Source organism: Oncorhynchus mykiss, chromosome 13, assembly GCF_013265735.2.
Source record: "Oncorhynchus mykiss isolate Arlee chromosome 13, USDA_OmykA_1.1, whole genome shotgun sequence".
NCBI lineage: Eukaryota > Metazoa > Chordata > Actinopteri > Salmoniformes > Salmonidae > Oncorhynchus > Oncorhynchus mykiss.
This window is the reverse complement of record NC_048577.1, coordinates 42,277,794-42,293,275: the sequence shown is the minus strand read 5'-3', so window position 1 is coordinate 42,293,275 and position 15,482 is coordinate 42,277,794. Positions and strand designations below refer to the sequence as shown.

General features: G+C 45.1%; 1 protein-coding gene across 2 annotated transcripts in view; it reads left to right on the top strand.

The window, feature by feature from the left end:
- The first annotated feature begins 1,298 nt into the window (after positions 1-1,298).
- LOC110486406 (protein shisa-8) overlaps positions 1,299-15,482 on the top strand; it is an 81,756-nt gene continuing 67,572 nt past the window's right edge. For both annotated transcript variants that reach the window (XM_021557986.2, XM_021557985.2), the window contains exon 1: positions 1,299-4,211. In XM_021557986.2, coding sequence (XP_021413661.2) covers positions 3,670-4,211 — 542 coding nt within the window. In that variant the 5' untranslated portion in view covers positions 1,299-3,669. The remainder of the gene's footprint in view (positions 4,212-15,482) is intronic.

Below are 15,482 nucleotides of genomic sequence, written 5' to 3'. Positions count from 1 at the left end.
ATTTGGGAAAAGAGGGTTGGTAAGGGTGAGACAGAAGGAGATGCTGTGCAGGGAATAGTGATGGGTAGGCGAAACGACAGTAGCTCAAAGAGAGAAAGAAATAGATGGAGAGATGCAGCTATACAGAGAGAGAAGAAGACGGGGGCAGTGAAATTAAACAAAATAAGAGGGAAAAAAAGGAAAATATGAATATTCAAAAGGAGTATAATGTCTACAGCTTTGAAACAGAATAAAATATTTAGCAGCATCCCTTCGCTATTTTGCTATGTATTCTGATGAGGATGCATATTCGCCTAGAACACACGAAGAAGACCCAACGGCGCTTCTTCTACCAAATCTAGTTCATGTACTACATTAAATCAGGGATTATTTCAAATTCATACAATTTTGCATCTCTCTCTCCTTTCTCTTTGTCCCTCTCTTTTCATCCTAATCTCTCAGGCCTTGCTCTCTGCCTTTCCTGCAGAATATCCTTTTTCCTAGCCTTCAATTATCTCCTTTTCTCTAATCTCCCACGCCACCTTGTCTCTCACTCTTTCGTCTGTTATCTATCTTCCCTTCCTCTACTACCTGGCTTGCTCCCTCTCACTCTCCATCTATTCCTTCTCCTTTCCTTAATCCACCTCCAATCCATCCCTCCTGCAATCTAACAATTCCTCTCCGCCTGCTCTCCAGTCCCTGTTCCGTTATTTAATAATTTATTTATATATATAAATCTCTCTCTCTCTCTCTCCCTCTCCCTCTCCCCCTCTCCCTCTCCCTCTCCTACTCCCTCTCCCCCTCTCCCTCTCTCCCTCTCCCTCTCTCTCCACTCTCCTTTGCTCACCCCCTCCCTCTCCTCTCTCTCTCACTCCCTCACTAAATCAAATCCTGCAGCACATGTTAGAGACATGCTCACATAAAGACCAGGGGGTACATAGGCATCAGCAAATTCACGCTCACACAAAGACCAGGAGGGTGCATAGGCATTAGCAAATTCACGCTCACACATGGACACATGCAGTCAGCACCACTGCACTCATCTGTTGAACCGAGGGGGGTTTAAAAAGAGAGAGGGGGAATGGATAGGGATAGAGGATGGAGGCAAGGTAAACAGAAAAGGTTAGACAGGGGGTAAAAATAAATGAGGGGATAAAAAAACAAAAGAGAACAGAACGAGAGAAAGGAAGAGAGAAGGGGAAATATGTAAAGAGAGAGATTTGGAAGGAGAGAGTACAAAAAACATGGGACACAGCCTAGGGAGGAGGGTGTCAGTGACAGAGAGAGGGGGGGGGGAGGGGGAGTCAGCAAGAGAGGTGCGCTCATTCGCTCACGAGAGCGAGTGAGAGATAGCGAGAGAGAGAGAGCGAGGGAGAGAGCGTGTGAGCATTTAGTCCTGCCAGAGCACAGTAGTGCAACATCAACGGAGACGGGATAAAGAAGCTCTGTGCGAGGGACAAGGGAAACAGAGGAATACACGTCTGAAGAAAAACAAAGAGGGGATGGAATGAAAAAAAGCATCCTACTGCTGTTGGTTATCCTGTTTCATCCAATTTCTGTTGGAGAATTCCATAAGCAAAGAAACAGAGAAAACACATACATGTGATATATATCTAAAATTCCTATACATATATATCAAATTATGCCTGTTTTCACAGAAGCTGCTTTGGGGGAAGGACTGTGTTGAGGTCCCTTGCATAACAATTGGAAGACTGCTTTAATGTGCAGCATTTGGTAAAACTGTTGCATATTAATGCTTTTTGCAAATGAGCGTGATAAAAGACCACAAACAACACAAACAGCTTTGCTGCAGTCCCATTTTTGAAGGCTTCTTGAAAACAGGATTTTGCATTGCCTTTTGTTGTCGCCTCTCCAGTTATCCTGCCCTTGGAACAGGCTGGGGAGTTGAGGCTTGGGTGTGTTGCATGGACCGCAGTCCACAGGCTCAGTAATACCCTCCTGTATTCACAGCAGTAACGCGGCAGAAAGCCTGCTCTTTAGTTGTGTCTGAAAGAGGGAGAGGTAAGTGAGGAAGACAGAAGAAAGCAGAGAGCAAGAAACAACAAAAAGCAGCAGAGAGGGATTATGGAGTCGTGGTAAATAAACAAAGACAAGGAAAACAAGGAAGGGACTACAGTAAAGAAGTGGGACACTACGTAGAAATGTAATTACACCACATGTTCGCTCAAAAGTGAGCTTCTCATAAATTTAGACTAGGGAGGACTGGACTAGACTCCACAGGCTGGGGGGATTGTTCAGCACGCTGCCCTTGTCATTCCCCTATCCCCTGCTTGGTAGCACTTGTGGGGTTGTAGTTGTCTGGCAGCAGAGCTGTATTGGTGACCCCATCCTTTTAGGTTCCCTCTCAGGTGTGGTGTGGAGCCGAACCGACAGCACCAAGAGAAACCCACAACAACAGAGAGTGACTGGACCCCCATCCCTCTAAACCCATTAAGCCAAACTGACACTGACGGAGCGCTGTCGCCTATGGATTTGAACGTGTGTGTGTGTGTGTGTGTCTGTGAGAGTGTGTGCATGTGTGTGTGAGCGTGTGGGATAAAGGCTGCCTGCCTCAGGTGCTGAGGACTGCTTTTAAGTCTGGACTAAATCATCATTTCAGTTTAGATCTCGTAGGACAATATTGAAGAACTACAGACTGTGCTTTCACTGGAGGGGGTGGAAACAAAAACCCACATACCTTTTTTTTCTGGGCATAATACAATATTGAAGACCAATTGTAGAATAGTATCTAACTGGAATTGCACATCTGGAAAGGAAAGGAATGAGAGCATCATGTTTCACTTAGCAAAGGGATTCAAAATGTCTACAAGAAAAATAACAAAGAATCAAATGAACATTCAGGTGGAGACCAGGCAGTTGCTAGAGGCAAGATAATCTGAGAGGGGAATATCAACAACTCCCATATTTATAGATTATGACAAGTGGATTATCTAGAAGTTCCAGTGCTTTGTCGTTTCCCCCACTTCAGCATTGATTAATGCTTGGCAGGGCAATTATTAAAATCTGTGTGTCCCTCTCCTAAATGAAGACGTTTACAGAAAGGAGCTTGGAGCCTTGAGGAATCTGCTTTTCTGCTGGCGCTGTTGGGATTCCAAATCTCTCTGGTTTACGGATAACATTTTTCCTATTGTGGTGAGATTTCTTTTAAATGTCACGGGCCAGTTCATTTCTGGGTGACACCTCCTAAACTGGAGGTGCTCCAGATTTCAGATCACATCTGCTATTGACATTTGGCAGAAAAGGGCGGTATTTTTGCAACGCTGCCAGAACTGTGTGTCTGAGTCTGGGACTGAATCACTGGGGACTCATTCGTGAGGAGCAGGTTGAGATTCGAGGTTAGTTTGTTTCACTTACTTGCTCATCCCCCTTCTTGATGGCAATTTATTACTTCACACTGAGCCTCCTGTACCTGAGTGTCGTAATAACTCTCAGCAAGGTAATTGAAAGCTCTTATTCTTTCAGGCAGCTGCTATGAATATAGGCTAATCCATAAGCTCTCAACTCCTTTTCAAATCTCTAGTGTATGAAATACCGAAAAGGCTATTTTTCCATGTCAGTTTTTTTTGGCCAGTAAAGAAGCCTGCGTTTCTGAAGTTGGTGTTAATTGGCCTGCACCAGCTTTGAGACACTTCAGCAACTGAACAGAAGCAGCATCCACAGGTATCAAACATGGCTGCCCATTCTGTGCTCATCTGCCTCGCCTTCAGCCTTCTGCTGGGCTTCACTTCACTGGGCCAGAACTCTAGGGAGGCTGGGGCCGATGCCCAGGCCACCAACCAGACGGCAGCCACCTCTAATTCTCTGGAGGCTACGCTGGCCACTCCGGTAGCGGAGGACCAGACCATCCCGATGATAGGCAGCCGCTGCCGGGGCTACTACGACGTCATGGGCCAATGGGACCCACCGTTCAACTGCAATGCTGGCGTCTACCTGTTCTGTTGCGGCTCCTGCTTTTACCGCTTCTGCTGCCAGTTCAAGGTGCACAGCCTGGAGCAGGAGTCCTGCTCCAACTACGACACGCCCGTCTGGGCCAACACCGGCAAGCCGGCAGCCCCCGTCACTGAGGTGCAGGAGGAGCCCGACCGAGACCGCACCCACATGATCGTCTACATCATCTGTGGCGTGGTGGCCATTATGGTGCTGGTGGGCATCTTCACCAAGTTGGGCCTGGAGAAGAGCAGAGGTGGCCAGACAGACATGACCAACTCTAGGTAAGAGAGTAGCAGGGGTCATGGGCCAGTGGGACGGGGTAGCTGGGGGCAAGGTGGATGTGGTTGTGTTCTTACAAGCGATAATAGGTGTGAACATGGAGTGTTTGCGTAAAGCTATTTGTGGAGAGCCCAGACTATGGCTTCGAGTACACTGTGAGGGAATTCAAGCTGTTTTTTTTTGGTGGACTATTGACATGCGCTGGCTGGCGCACTGCCAAGGGCTAATTCTAGTTCAGCGAAAGTGAAGGGAGTGCTGGGTGTGACTGGCCGTACTATTGGTTGTTAAGAATTAGACCACAGGGATGGTGTTAATACAAGTAATTACCGGATCTCTCAATTGGGGGAGGAGGACTTCAACCACACCAGTATTATTATTGAGAGAAAAGAGGGCCCAGCCACACCCTCGCAGGCTCTGTTTTCTCAGAGGAGACAAGCTGCAGGGCTGAGAGGGTGAGAGAGAGAGACAGGAGCCTCCAATACCCGAGTCATCTGCAGTATTGATGAGCCCAATGACAAAGGCGGGGGGGAATGGAAAGGCAATCCATTGGAGCGTGAGGCTGGGCAGCCATAATTTCCCCTGATTTACCATAGTGCGCAGGGTTGTTTTTACGAGACTCGATGAAGGCGTCCTGCCATCCTACAACAGGCGGGATGTGGGGGAGGGGGACAGAGAGAGGGGCAGAGGGTGGTATCTTATTGATCAGCAGGGAGAAACCCAATCAGGTCAGTCAGCCAGTTGTCCCAGTCACTGGGCCCATTGATTCACTGAGACCCCAATGTCAAGGTTGTGGGCGGCTAAAACACGCACACAAACATTGGAGATGCCTGGGGATAGTTTTAATTACGTTACTTGAACAAAAACATACTTTAATAAACTATGACTTTCCAAAGTGTTTTAGATATTCCTGAATGAATCTCTTGAGCCTAAGTTGAAGAGAATAGATGGATATGATTTGATATCAGAAAGGGTATGATCATTAGTATGAAACAGGGCCTTTAGATCTGTGATATATTAGAGGGAAGGAGACAGTTGTCTGTGGGAAACTGTCATTCAAGGCCAATCTCTTTAGTTGTGCTGTGAGTGGCTCATCACAGGGGTACTGTATCTGGAATTTGCTTCTCACTCTGTGTGTGTGTGTGTGTGTGTGTGTGTGTGTGTGTGTGTGTGGTGCTTGTGTGTGTGTGTGGTGCTTGTGTGTGTGTGTGGTGCTTGTGTGTGTGTGTGTGTGTGTGTGTGTGTGTGTGTGTGTGTGTGTGTGTGTGTGTGTGTGTGTGTGTGTGTGTGTGTGTGTGTGTGTGTATCCTGCGGTAAAGCTTTCTTACAGCGTAACAGAATATGTCTGGTGTTTGTTGTGCATTCAAAGAGTAATTGATTTTATTTATTCAAAATGCCTTTCAACAGCTGAATGTTATTGAATGCTGTATACTATAGCACAGTATGGATGGGAGATTGAGTAAGATGAGCACACATTTTAAGAACAGTTTTCTGTTATCAGATATTATATTGTTGAAAGTGTAGTAAACTACCTGTGAAATTGATCATTCATACTTTCTAAGTTGGACATGTTTCTAAGATAAAGAATGTAAGTGTGATGTACCAGTCAAAAGTTTGGACACACCTACTCATTCAAGTGTTTTTATTTATTTTTACTATTTTCTACATTGTAGAATAATAGTGAAGACATCAAAACTATGACATAACACATATGGAATCATGTAGTAAACTACCTGTGAAACTACCTGTGAAATTGGCTACTTTGAAGAATTTCAAATATGAAATACATTTGGATTTGTTTAAAACATTTTTGGTTATAACATGAAATATGTGTTATTTCATAGTTTTGGTGTATTCACTATTATTCTACAAAGTAGAAAATATTTAAAATAAAGAAAAATCCTTGAATGAGTAGGTGTGTCCAAACTTTTGACTGATACTGTACTTGTGTGAGATAGTGTTTTTATAGGCCTAGTACTGCTCAGCTTGGGAGAGTTTACCATCACTGTACCACTGCTTGCTTTGATTGCAAGACACATATCCCATCATTCCCTCAGTAGTTCTATCACCATTTTTATTCAAACCTCTTGCGTTTGAACCGCATCCCAGGCCTCCTTGCAGCCCTGTTCTCCTGCACCACGGTTCTCCTGCACCACAGTCCCCCTGCACCACAGTTCCCCTGCACCACAGTTCCCCTGCACCAGGGTTCCTGAGCGGGTACATGTGTTTGTTCCCTCATAGCGAGCCTCATAGTCTCCAGCACACATTGAGTGAAATGCTACACAGAGATATAAAACATGCATCATGTCCTTTAATGCGCTGATTCCTGCTCGGGTAGAGAATTATTAATGTGCCAAGCCAACTTCAACTCTGCTAATCTCGTGCATGGCTTAGTCTGATGTGGATGAGTTGGGAGAGAGTGCTTTGCGTTTCCCTCCAGATTCAGATATCGAACTGGAGGGGATTTATGGCACACACCATTAGCTCCTGACGTTTCTAGCAGGTTGTATGTGCAGCACAGCAGGCTTAGTCCCTCGATGAGGACAAAACATTTCATAGTTTGAAGGGTGAAATATTTCAGCTCTGTCTCCAGCTTTAAGAAATGTAATTTCATGTCCTGTGTGCTTACAAGATGCTTTTACCTACCAGTGAGTGGCTCACCTGTTTAAATCCTTTACAAAACCTATTCCATTAATGCGGCTGGATGTTCACCTTGAGCAATTCAGCTTATCCTCAAGGGCACGGCAGCAGCCTGACCCACCAGGAATCTAAACAGCCAATACTTAGAATACTATTCTAACAATTCCCACCACTGCTCTTGATCATTCATAGCCAATGGGTGCCTGGCTAACCATCCACATCTCTCTGCCCAACTGATGTTTCTTCTCCACGATGAGTCTGGATTTGCTTCCCTCCCCGACGATTTCTAGAATGCAAACACACTCTGACCGCTTTGATTGGTCCCAGACAATGATGGGTTGGGCCAGAGCCGGCCTACGTGATGACATTATCAAATTTGATACTCTGATTGGTCAGACTTGTTAGAGACGATCCAATCGCTGATTTCTTTTGTACAATGCCCCTCATTTTGAAGTCACACAAATGACTTTAGGATGGAGGTTTTAAACTGAATGTATGTAGAGATCGATAGAGCAGTGGAATTCAATGCAGGGTGAGTCATCAGGCAAAACCAATGCCAGCAGGACAGAAAAAAATATGCAAATATTTGAAAACAGAGAAAAAAATGTGTGGTTGCCTTCTCAAATTAAAATTAAACTATTGATGTGAAGAATATTCCTCCAGTATAGTCTTCAACAGGAGATTTAACATTATGAATACTGTCACCTCTTTCTCCACAGACGTCCCTGATGCATATGTAAAACAACATTCTATGCCCTATTATTTTCCACTACGCACTTAACACAAAAACCCAAATTAACACTTTGATGCTTTCTCGAACAACAAAATAACCTCCCTCCCGCAGTGCAGAGTCAGACCAAATTCTTTATCTTATGAGCCCCCGCATTCGGTGTAGCTGAGCGAAAGAAAGAATCAAACTTATTCCAATTAATAATGCATGGGCGCTTGTTTGGAGCCATGCATCGTCTGCGGCTGGCCTTGTTGTCCCTTGGGACTGAGGCCACTGTCCGTCACTTCATGTCAGTAACTGCGCACTGAGTGTACTTTGGTGCTCGATACCGCTCTATTGGAAAATAAGAGGCCTTAGACAGTGATTCACTGACAGCCAGGAGCTCGTCTGATTTGTGGATCTACTCAGTGAGCAACAGCAAACCAACAGAGACAGTGAGGGGTTGAAATAATGTTTCCTGGGGACAAACACTGCCATCCATATATTGAGGCTTGAAAACAGAAACTCTACAGAGGAATCCATGCGAGGGCAGAGCCATTATGGCTCTGGTGTGAACACTGTACTCTGGTGTGAACACTGATGCCAACAGGTGAACGACTTTAGGCTTGAGTGCAAAAACTGGTTCCAGTGAGGAGCAGCCATTCACAGCCTTCTGTTTACCTTCTATGGACACCCACCCGCTCACACATGCACACATGCACACACAAACACACGTGTTCATAATAATTGATTCTGTGTGCACTTCACGGAAACATTGGCAATGCACCATTTACAGAAATACACCAGCCGTATACCTATGACGACATGGTTGCTAACATGTATCAGGGCTCAACACGCCCTAGAACACCTTCCTAATACTGCGTTGCACCCCACACCCTTTTGCCCTTAGATCAGACTCAATTTGTCAGGGCATGGACTCTACAAGGTGTCGAAAGCGTTCCACAGGGATGCTGGCCCATGTTGACTCCAATGCTTCCCACAGTTGTGTCAAGTTGGCTGGATGTCCTTTGGGTGGTGGACCATTCTTGAAACACACAGGAAATTGTTGAGCGTGAAAAACCCAGCAGGATTGCAGTACTTGACACAAACAGGTGTGCCTGGCACCTACTACCATACCTCGTTCTAAGGCAATTAAATATTTTGTGTTTCCCATTCACCTTCTGAATGGCACACATTGAAGTGTTTTTAACAAGTGACATCAATAAGGTATCATAGCTTTCACCTAGATTCACCTGGTCAGTCTATGTCATGGAAAGAGCAGGTGTTCTTAATGTTTTGTATACTCAGTGTATTTTTAATTACTCAATTAATTATTCCAATCAGAACTGGATAAGAGGCCAACATTGGAATAATATTCAAATCTATTTTTCATGTTCTAGGGAGTTTTTCCTAGCCACCGTGCTTCTACACCTGCATTGCTTGCTGTTTGGGGTTTTAGGCTGGGTTTCTGTACAGCACTTTGTGACATAAGCTGATGTAGAATAGTTGAGGGAATTATTTTATAAACATTTACTTAATATGCCACTGAAACCAGCATTTTTCTCATATTCCATTGGTTTTCAAATCAAGGTGATTTTATTGTCAAAGGTATAATCCTAGTCACGTTAGTAGGGTGGTGTGGAGTTAAATAAGATACCTAGACTTAACTTCTAATCCGAAATAAAACTTGTAAAATAGATTTTTAACACACTAAAAAGTTGTAGTTTTTATTGAATAAAAACAAAAAATCTGCTCACTTATTTCCTTCAAATTGTGTGCCTAATGATAGCCAGTATACACATATATCTACATCTTACCAAACTAGACAAAATAGAAAAAAATCACCCAAAACCACTCCTTCCCTTAATTTACAGTGTCAAATAACACTCGTACTTGAAAGCAATATCTTTTGGAGAACAAATGTTTCATTTTGGTATTATAAAAAGGTCGGTAGCAACATGGAATAACATTGTTGAAATCTGTAGCAACTCAAGACAAAATCCAAAATGCAACGCTCTATGGGATGACTGGCTAGCAAATATAGCTACACAGAATAATACCAAAGACAATATCAGCATGTAAAGTAGATAGTTAGTTGTAAAGTCACCTAAACAAACTGCACTATCAATTTACGAGTCTACAATCTCACCATGTTCAACCTGCAGATCGATGTGCCTCACAGAGTGGAGACATTTGCAACGGCAGATATACTTTTGAGGAGATGGGAAACATTACAATACATTTTTTTACTTGACCTTTTGAACAATTAAAAAATCTTTCCTACTAAAAATGTTTAATGTCAAGCCCTGATGTATGCACACAAACTCATATGCCTACACACACACACACACACACACACACACACACACACACACACACACACACACACACACACACACACACACACACACACATACACACACACACACACACACACACACACACACATACACACACACACACACACACACACACACACATACACACACACACACACACAGATAAAACACTTTTGACAGCAGGTGGTCCCTAGGCTTTTCCTTTAGCCTTTCCTGGTATATCACTCCTCACTTCGAATTGTCCTGTCCTTTCACTCCCTTCATCCAAAGTCTCTATCCTTTACTCTCGGACCCCTTTCTGGTGGCCCTCTGTGTGCCGTCTGTCGCTCCAGATCAGTTCGGGGGAGCGGTCCGTAAAGCAGTCAGGAGAGATGGGAGAGGCTGCTGCTCCAAAGTGGATTTTGCATTAGGTGTGTCCTGGGTATAGGTAATGAGGGCAGGCAGGGACGCTCAGATGTGCTATGTGCGCGGCATTAGTTACAGTCTTTTCCACGCATACACACACACGTGAGCATACAAAACAAACAAAATGTGTTATAGTCCAATAAAACTCAACTCAAACTGTCTGCTAGCACTAAGAAGTCCTAGAACACCTAGACACCACAGGAGGCTGGTGGCACCTTAATGGAGGAGAACAGGCCGTGGTAATGACTGGAGTGGAATAGGTGGAATGGTCTCATTCCATTCGCTCCGTTCCAGACCTTTATTATGAGCTGTTCTCCTCTCAGCAGCCTCCACTGCTAGACACTGTTAAATGCTCCCAGTTTTACTACACCGAGATTTTATACAGAAACAACCCCAGAACGTTTTATCCCAGGCTTTGTGGGAGTGACATCACTTAGAAGGCCACACCACACCCCAGTGCAGAGCCTCACAGTGAGAGCTGCAGAATACTGAGGACCACAGCTCAACTGTTGCTGCATTATCCCAAAGCTACCTCTCACACACATTATCCTAAAGGCAAACTAACACAGCATAGATAGACGCATACAAGACATGAGGTTTACTATAACTGTACTACAGCGTGGTTTTGACTTGAATATGAAGGTCAGTAGATAACTCTTGATAGTAGGCTTTTTGTTTACGTAACTAGAGACTAACGGCTAAAATACTGTATGTTTCGTTGTGAGACAAGCCATTTGAGTAGATGGGACATGTGCACAGTAACACATAACACTACAGTAATAATTCAGTATAGGCTTTGCAAATAGTGAGGACTACAAACTGCCGCTATGTGTGTGTGTGTGTGTGTGTGTGTGTGTGTGTGTGTGTGTGTGTGTGTGTGTGTGTGTGTGTGTGTGTGTGTGTGTGTGTGTGTCTGTGTGTGTGTAGAGAGTGCATATGATTGTGTATACCGGCGGCTGGGACATGCAGTACAGCCCGGGTCCTGTTTTCACTCGACTGGGCCGGGTAATGGGCGAAACCAGGGAGGATTGACACAGTGCCCAAGCCACAGTGACAGAACATCAACAGCTAACTTGTAGCGATTTGTTGGAGCGGACTCAGTACCAAGCACTATCAGAGCCTCAGTCTTTATCGGACCAGCAAACCCCAAACCCATCAGTTTACCCTCCCATCCATCCTCAACCCTCTCTCCATCCTCTCAGTAATCACCTAGGCCCTTATCGTTCACACCATCGGCTAGAGCCTGAAAAACACAGCAGACACAAGAAAAAACAAGAGAGAGATGAGTATCAGTGAAACTCTGCTCGGGCCTCGAGGGGAAACGGGCAAAGCAGCGTGCTTCTTTATTTTCCTTTCATCTGTTTCTCCCTCCCTTCCCCTCGTTCCCCCTCGCTCCCCCTCGTTCCCTCCGCTCCTCCACTGCTCATTCATCCTGAACTCTTCGGTGGTGTTAGGGACGGCAGTGTGACTGAAGGCCTTTCTAATACCAAATGCTGTGTAAATGGTCGCAATGACAGACCCATTAGGGTTAATTTGCTGTGGTGGAGAGAGACCAGAGACTGACTGACCCCACTGCAGGGAATAACGACCCCGGGGTAGGACCGGCCATGGCTAGATCTGTACATCGCCTGGTACTGATTTATCTTTTGTCCATTGTACCGTGTTCTCATTTCAAGCTAAATGTACAGAATGAAAGAGGAGCATGGTATGTAAAGCACACATTGAGAAATATTTTCAGAACTGTAAGTGAAGGGCCCTTTTGAAAACCAAAGCACCTCTCTGCTTCCAGTTAAATTACATAGCCTAGGCTTCAACAAAATCTCTCTTTCAACGCCTAAAGCCTCACCTGAATGCGGATGTCCACTCTCAAAAGGCCTTGTAGAGTAACGCCCGTCTGTCTGGTATAATCACCCCAGCAGTTTCTCACTTTTTCGCTGGAATGCTGCAGTCATTCATCTTGACTGGGCTAGATTTCCCTCACAATCTCACTCCGATGTTTGCTGAGGCTTTGGTGCACTGTGATTGATGGCCAGGCAAACCCGCGGCTGGTGCAGACAACCCCGGTAATCATAGTCTCTCCAGCCGGTCTGGAGACGCTCTGAGAGACGGCCCCTTGTCTCCCAGGGGGCACTTATGTTTGAGGTAGGTTATATCTCTAATATCTCCTATATCAAATGGAGGAGGTCAGGACAATCAAGCGTTAGCATGGGGGATCCAAGTGGTTAAAAATAGCACTCAGTTCCATCCAGTGGGGTATCTTATGAGATCTGTGAATGGTGGGCGGAGGCGTCTGTTTCTGGGGATTCAGTTTAAAAGGAACTTGATACACTTCTTAGATCCTCAACGTGGTGAAGGGGTCAAAACACTATCTCTCTGATCTTAATCACTCCTTTCATCTGTTTCAGGGCTCTTAATGACAATTAAGACTTCCTTAGTGTGATAATGATTAAATACACTGTGCACCACTGCACCTAAATCCTTAAGCACCTCCTCAACAGTGATGCACGGGTCAACTCAGAACCACAGGGCCCACGGGTTTCAGCAGTGTTCAGGAATGTATTTTTAATCAAGTTTTATATTCTCATACACCTGCAAGATACTTACTAGAAGTACATCCCTTTTCACTTGAAAGATTTGTCATTATGATACTAACTCTACTACCTTGACTCTTTTAATTCAAAATACTATGTAAACACTGCCCTTCGCACTCCATAAACCATGCTGCTTTCAAACTTTGAAAGCTGTTGTACAGCTTGTACAGCAGAATTGTACACACAGTGAAGTTCAGCAAAAGTGGTACTGTCAATACTGTTATGCATACTAATTACTCTGCGGTCATATCAATGTAGCCAATGACAGTGTCACAATGACGCAACAGTCAGATCAATGACAGAGGGTTCCCACACTGATAGCTACTGTATGTGTATGAGTGTGAGTGTGAGTGTGAGTGTGAGTGTGAGTGTGAGAGTGAGAGAGAGAGAGAGAGAGAGAGAGAGAGAGAGAGAGAGAGAGAGAGAGAGAGAGAGAGAGAGAGAGAGAAAGGCAATGTGCCCTTGAGCTAGACACAGGACACATTAGAATACTCCCATTGGCCCAATGAAAAATATGAAGTCAATGAGAAGCGACATGAAAACTAAGATTCTGCATGTGGAGTAGATGACCAAGTACAACTACACCAACGACCACATCCCCCACACCCCAACAGCACCATGGCCAACCCCATTGTACATATGCTTCTGTTTGATCCTTAAATGGAAGAGCGAGTAGAGATACTGTGTTACATAACATGGGACTTGGCTTCAGTGAGAAGAAGAGACAGGACTAGATAGAGAGAGAAGGGAATAGAACGAGGGAGAGGGAGAGATGACAGGACATAAGTCATTTGATCACTCTGTTGCAGGAGAACATGTCAACTTGTAGTGTATTTGAGGTTTAAAAAGGCTTCTGAAGTTTGTAATTTCTCCCCTTACGAAAAATGGATTAACCTCTACAAAAAAATGTCCATTCATTATAATCCACATAATAATTCACATTTCCTGTTAGTGCAGGATTGTTTTCCTGCTGTAGCAAACTGGCTGAAATTAAGATCCTACATCTGTATGAGAGATCAAGCCCAGAGGACATCTCCTCCTCCCTCTCCTCCTCACCCTCCTCTTCCTCCCTCTCTTTGGCAGAGCTAAAGCACATGCTTTTTGATTACCAAAGAGTTGTTGTGTGTCTTGTGTCCTTTGCTGCCGGCTCTCAATGTGACTAACCCCCTCCTCTCCTCCACCGCCCTCACCCCCTCCTACCCTCACCCCCTTTCTACCCAGATCCCCCTTACGTTCACAAGGCATCAAAAAGAATGTGAGTCACCCTGACATGTGTTGGGGGGCATTCGCATTCGGAGCACATAGATCTGCCCTACGCAAAAAATATAATGATAAACCATGAGAAGGACTGCTCTGTCTCTTTCTCTGGCAGTGGGAGACTTTTCAAAAAAGCCCTCTAGTCTTCCACACCACCCTGTTCACACACTTCTGAGAGCCGTCCTCCTCTAGATGCAGCAGCCTTCAATTCAAAACCAATCCTCGGTTCCTGGCAGGTGCAAAGACTGTACAAGTCTGTACGAAAACAGGAAGTGTCTGTTGTGTGGCTCGACAGACATGATCGTTTTCTTCTCTCATCCCAGTGCATTCCATCTGCTCCAAATACCCTCGCCACCACAAACATGAGCAGACAATACTGTGGCACGTGTACAAACAACAAGTCCCTCCTTCCCCTCCCATTTTGAGTGGCTCTTTTCCCCCTCTCTTTTCTGATGTAGCGTGTGTCTCTTTGCTTTCTCCCAAAACTCTTTCTGACGTCTGCAGCCCTGAAGAGCGATGAGTGTATGATGTGCTCACTTAGTTTGACACGGGGGCAAACACAAAAACACGCAGGAAGAAAAACACACTTAACACTAAATCACTGGACAACTTACGTACACAGTCGTCACAAGCACATTATTAAAGCGCACGCACGCACACACACACACACACACACCAAAAATACAAATACACCAGGTCTCCTCAGCAAACAGATGGATGCTCTGCATTACAGCAGGTCACTAGACCAAGCACATGAACTGCTCCTCTGCCAGCGGTGCTGTTTTATTTCACCACTGCTCTAACCGTGATCCCTCGCTCCGTGTGACGCAGAGCACTTGACAATTGTGTATGTGCTGTCTGTGCCGCCGTGACACGCTGGGCTGGCCACCTCTTTATGAGCTTGGGGACCGTTGGCCCAAATGACTCTGTCTGGCTTGGCTGGACTGGCCTCGGCCCAGTTTGGTTTAGCTGTCTGTAAGTGTGTTTCTGTTTGGTTGAATATTTGGGTGTGGGTGTGAGAGGATGTGTGAGCTGACCCTGGCTACACAGAGTTGTGTTTGGGTAAACAGCGGGACAGCCCTGCGAGAAGACTGCATAAAGGAGTATTGATTGTGAGTGGGAGATGTCAGCATGCTCCTGGAGGGACTAGCCATAAATCCCCTTAATGACGGGATACATTATCAACGGCTTAGCAGGTGGGACAGTCATCACTTAGAGGAAGAGAGGCAGAGAGAAAGGAAGGAGAGAGAAAGATAAGAAATGAAAGAACGAGGGATAATATGAAAGAGATGGAGTGAGAAAGAGAGGGACAAGGAGATGAAAAGGGAATGGCAG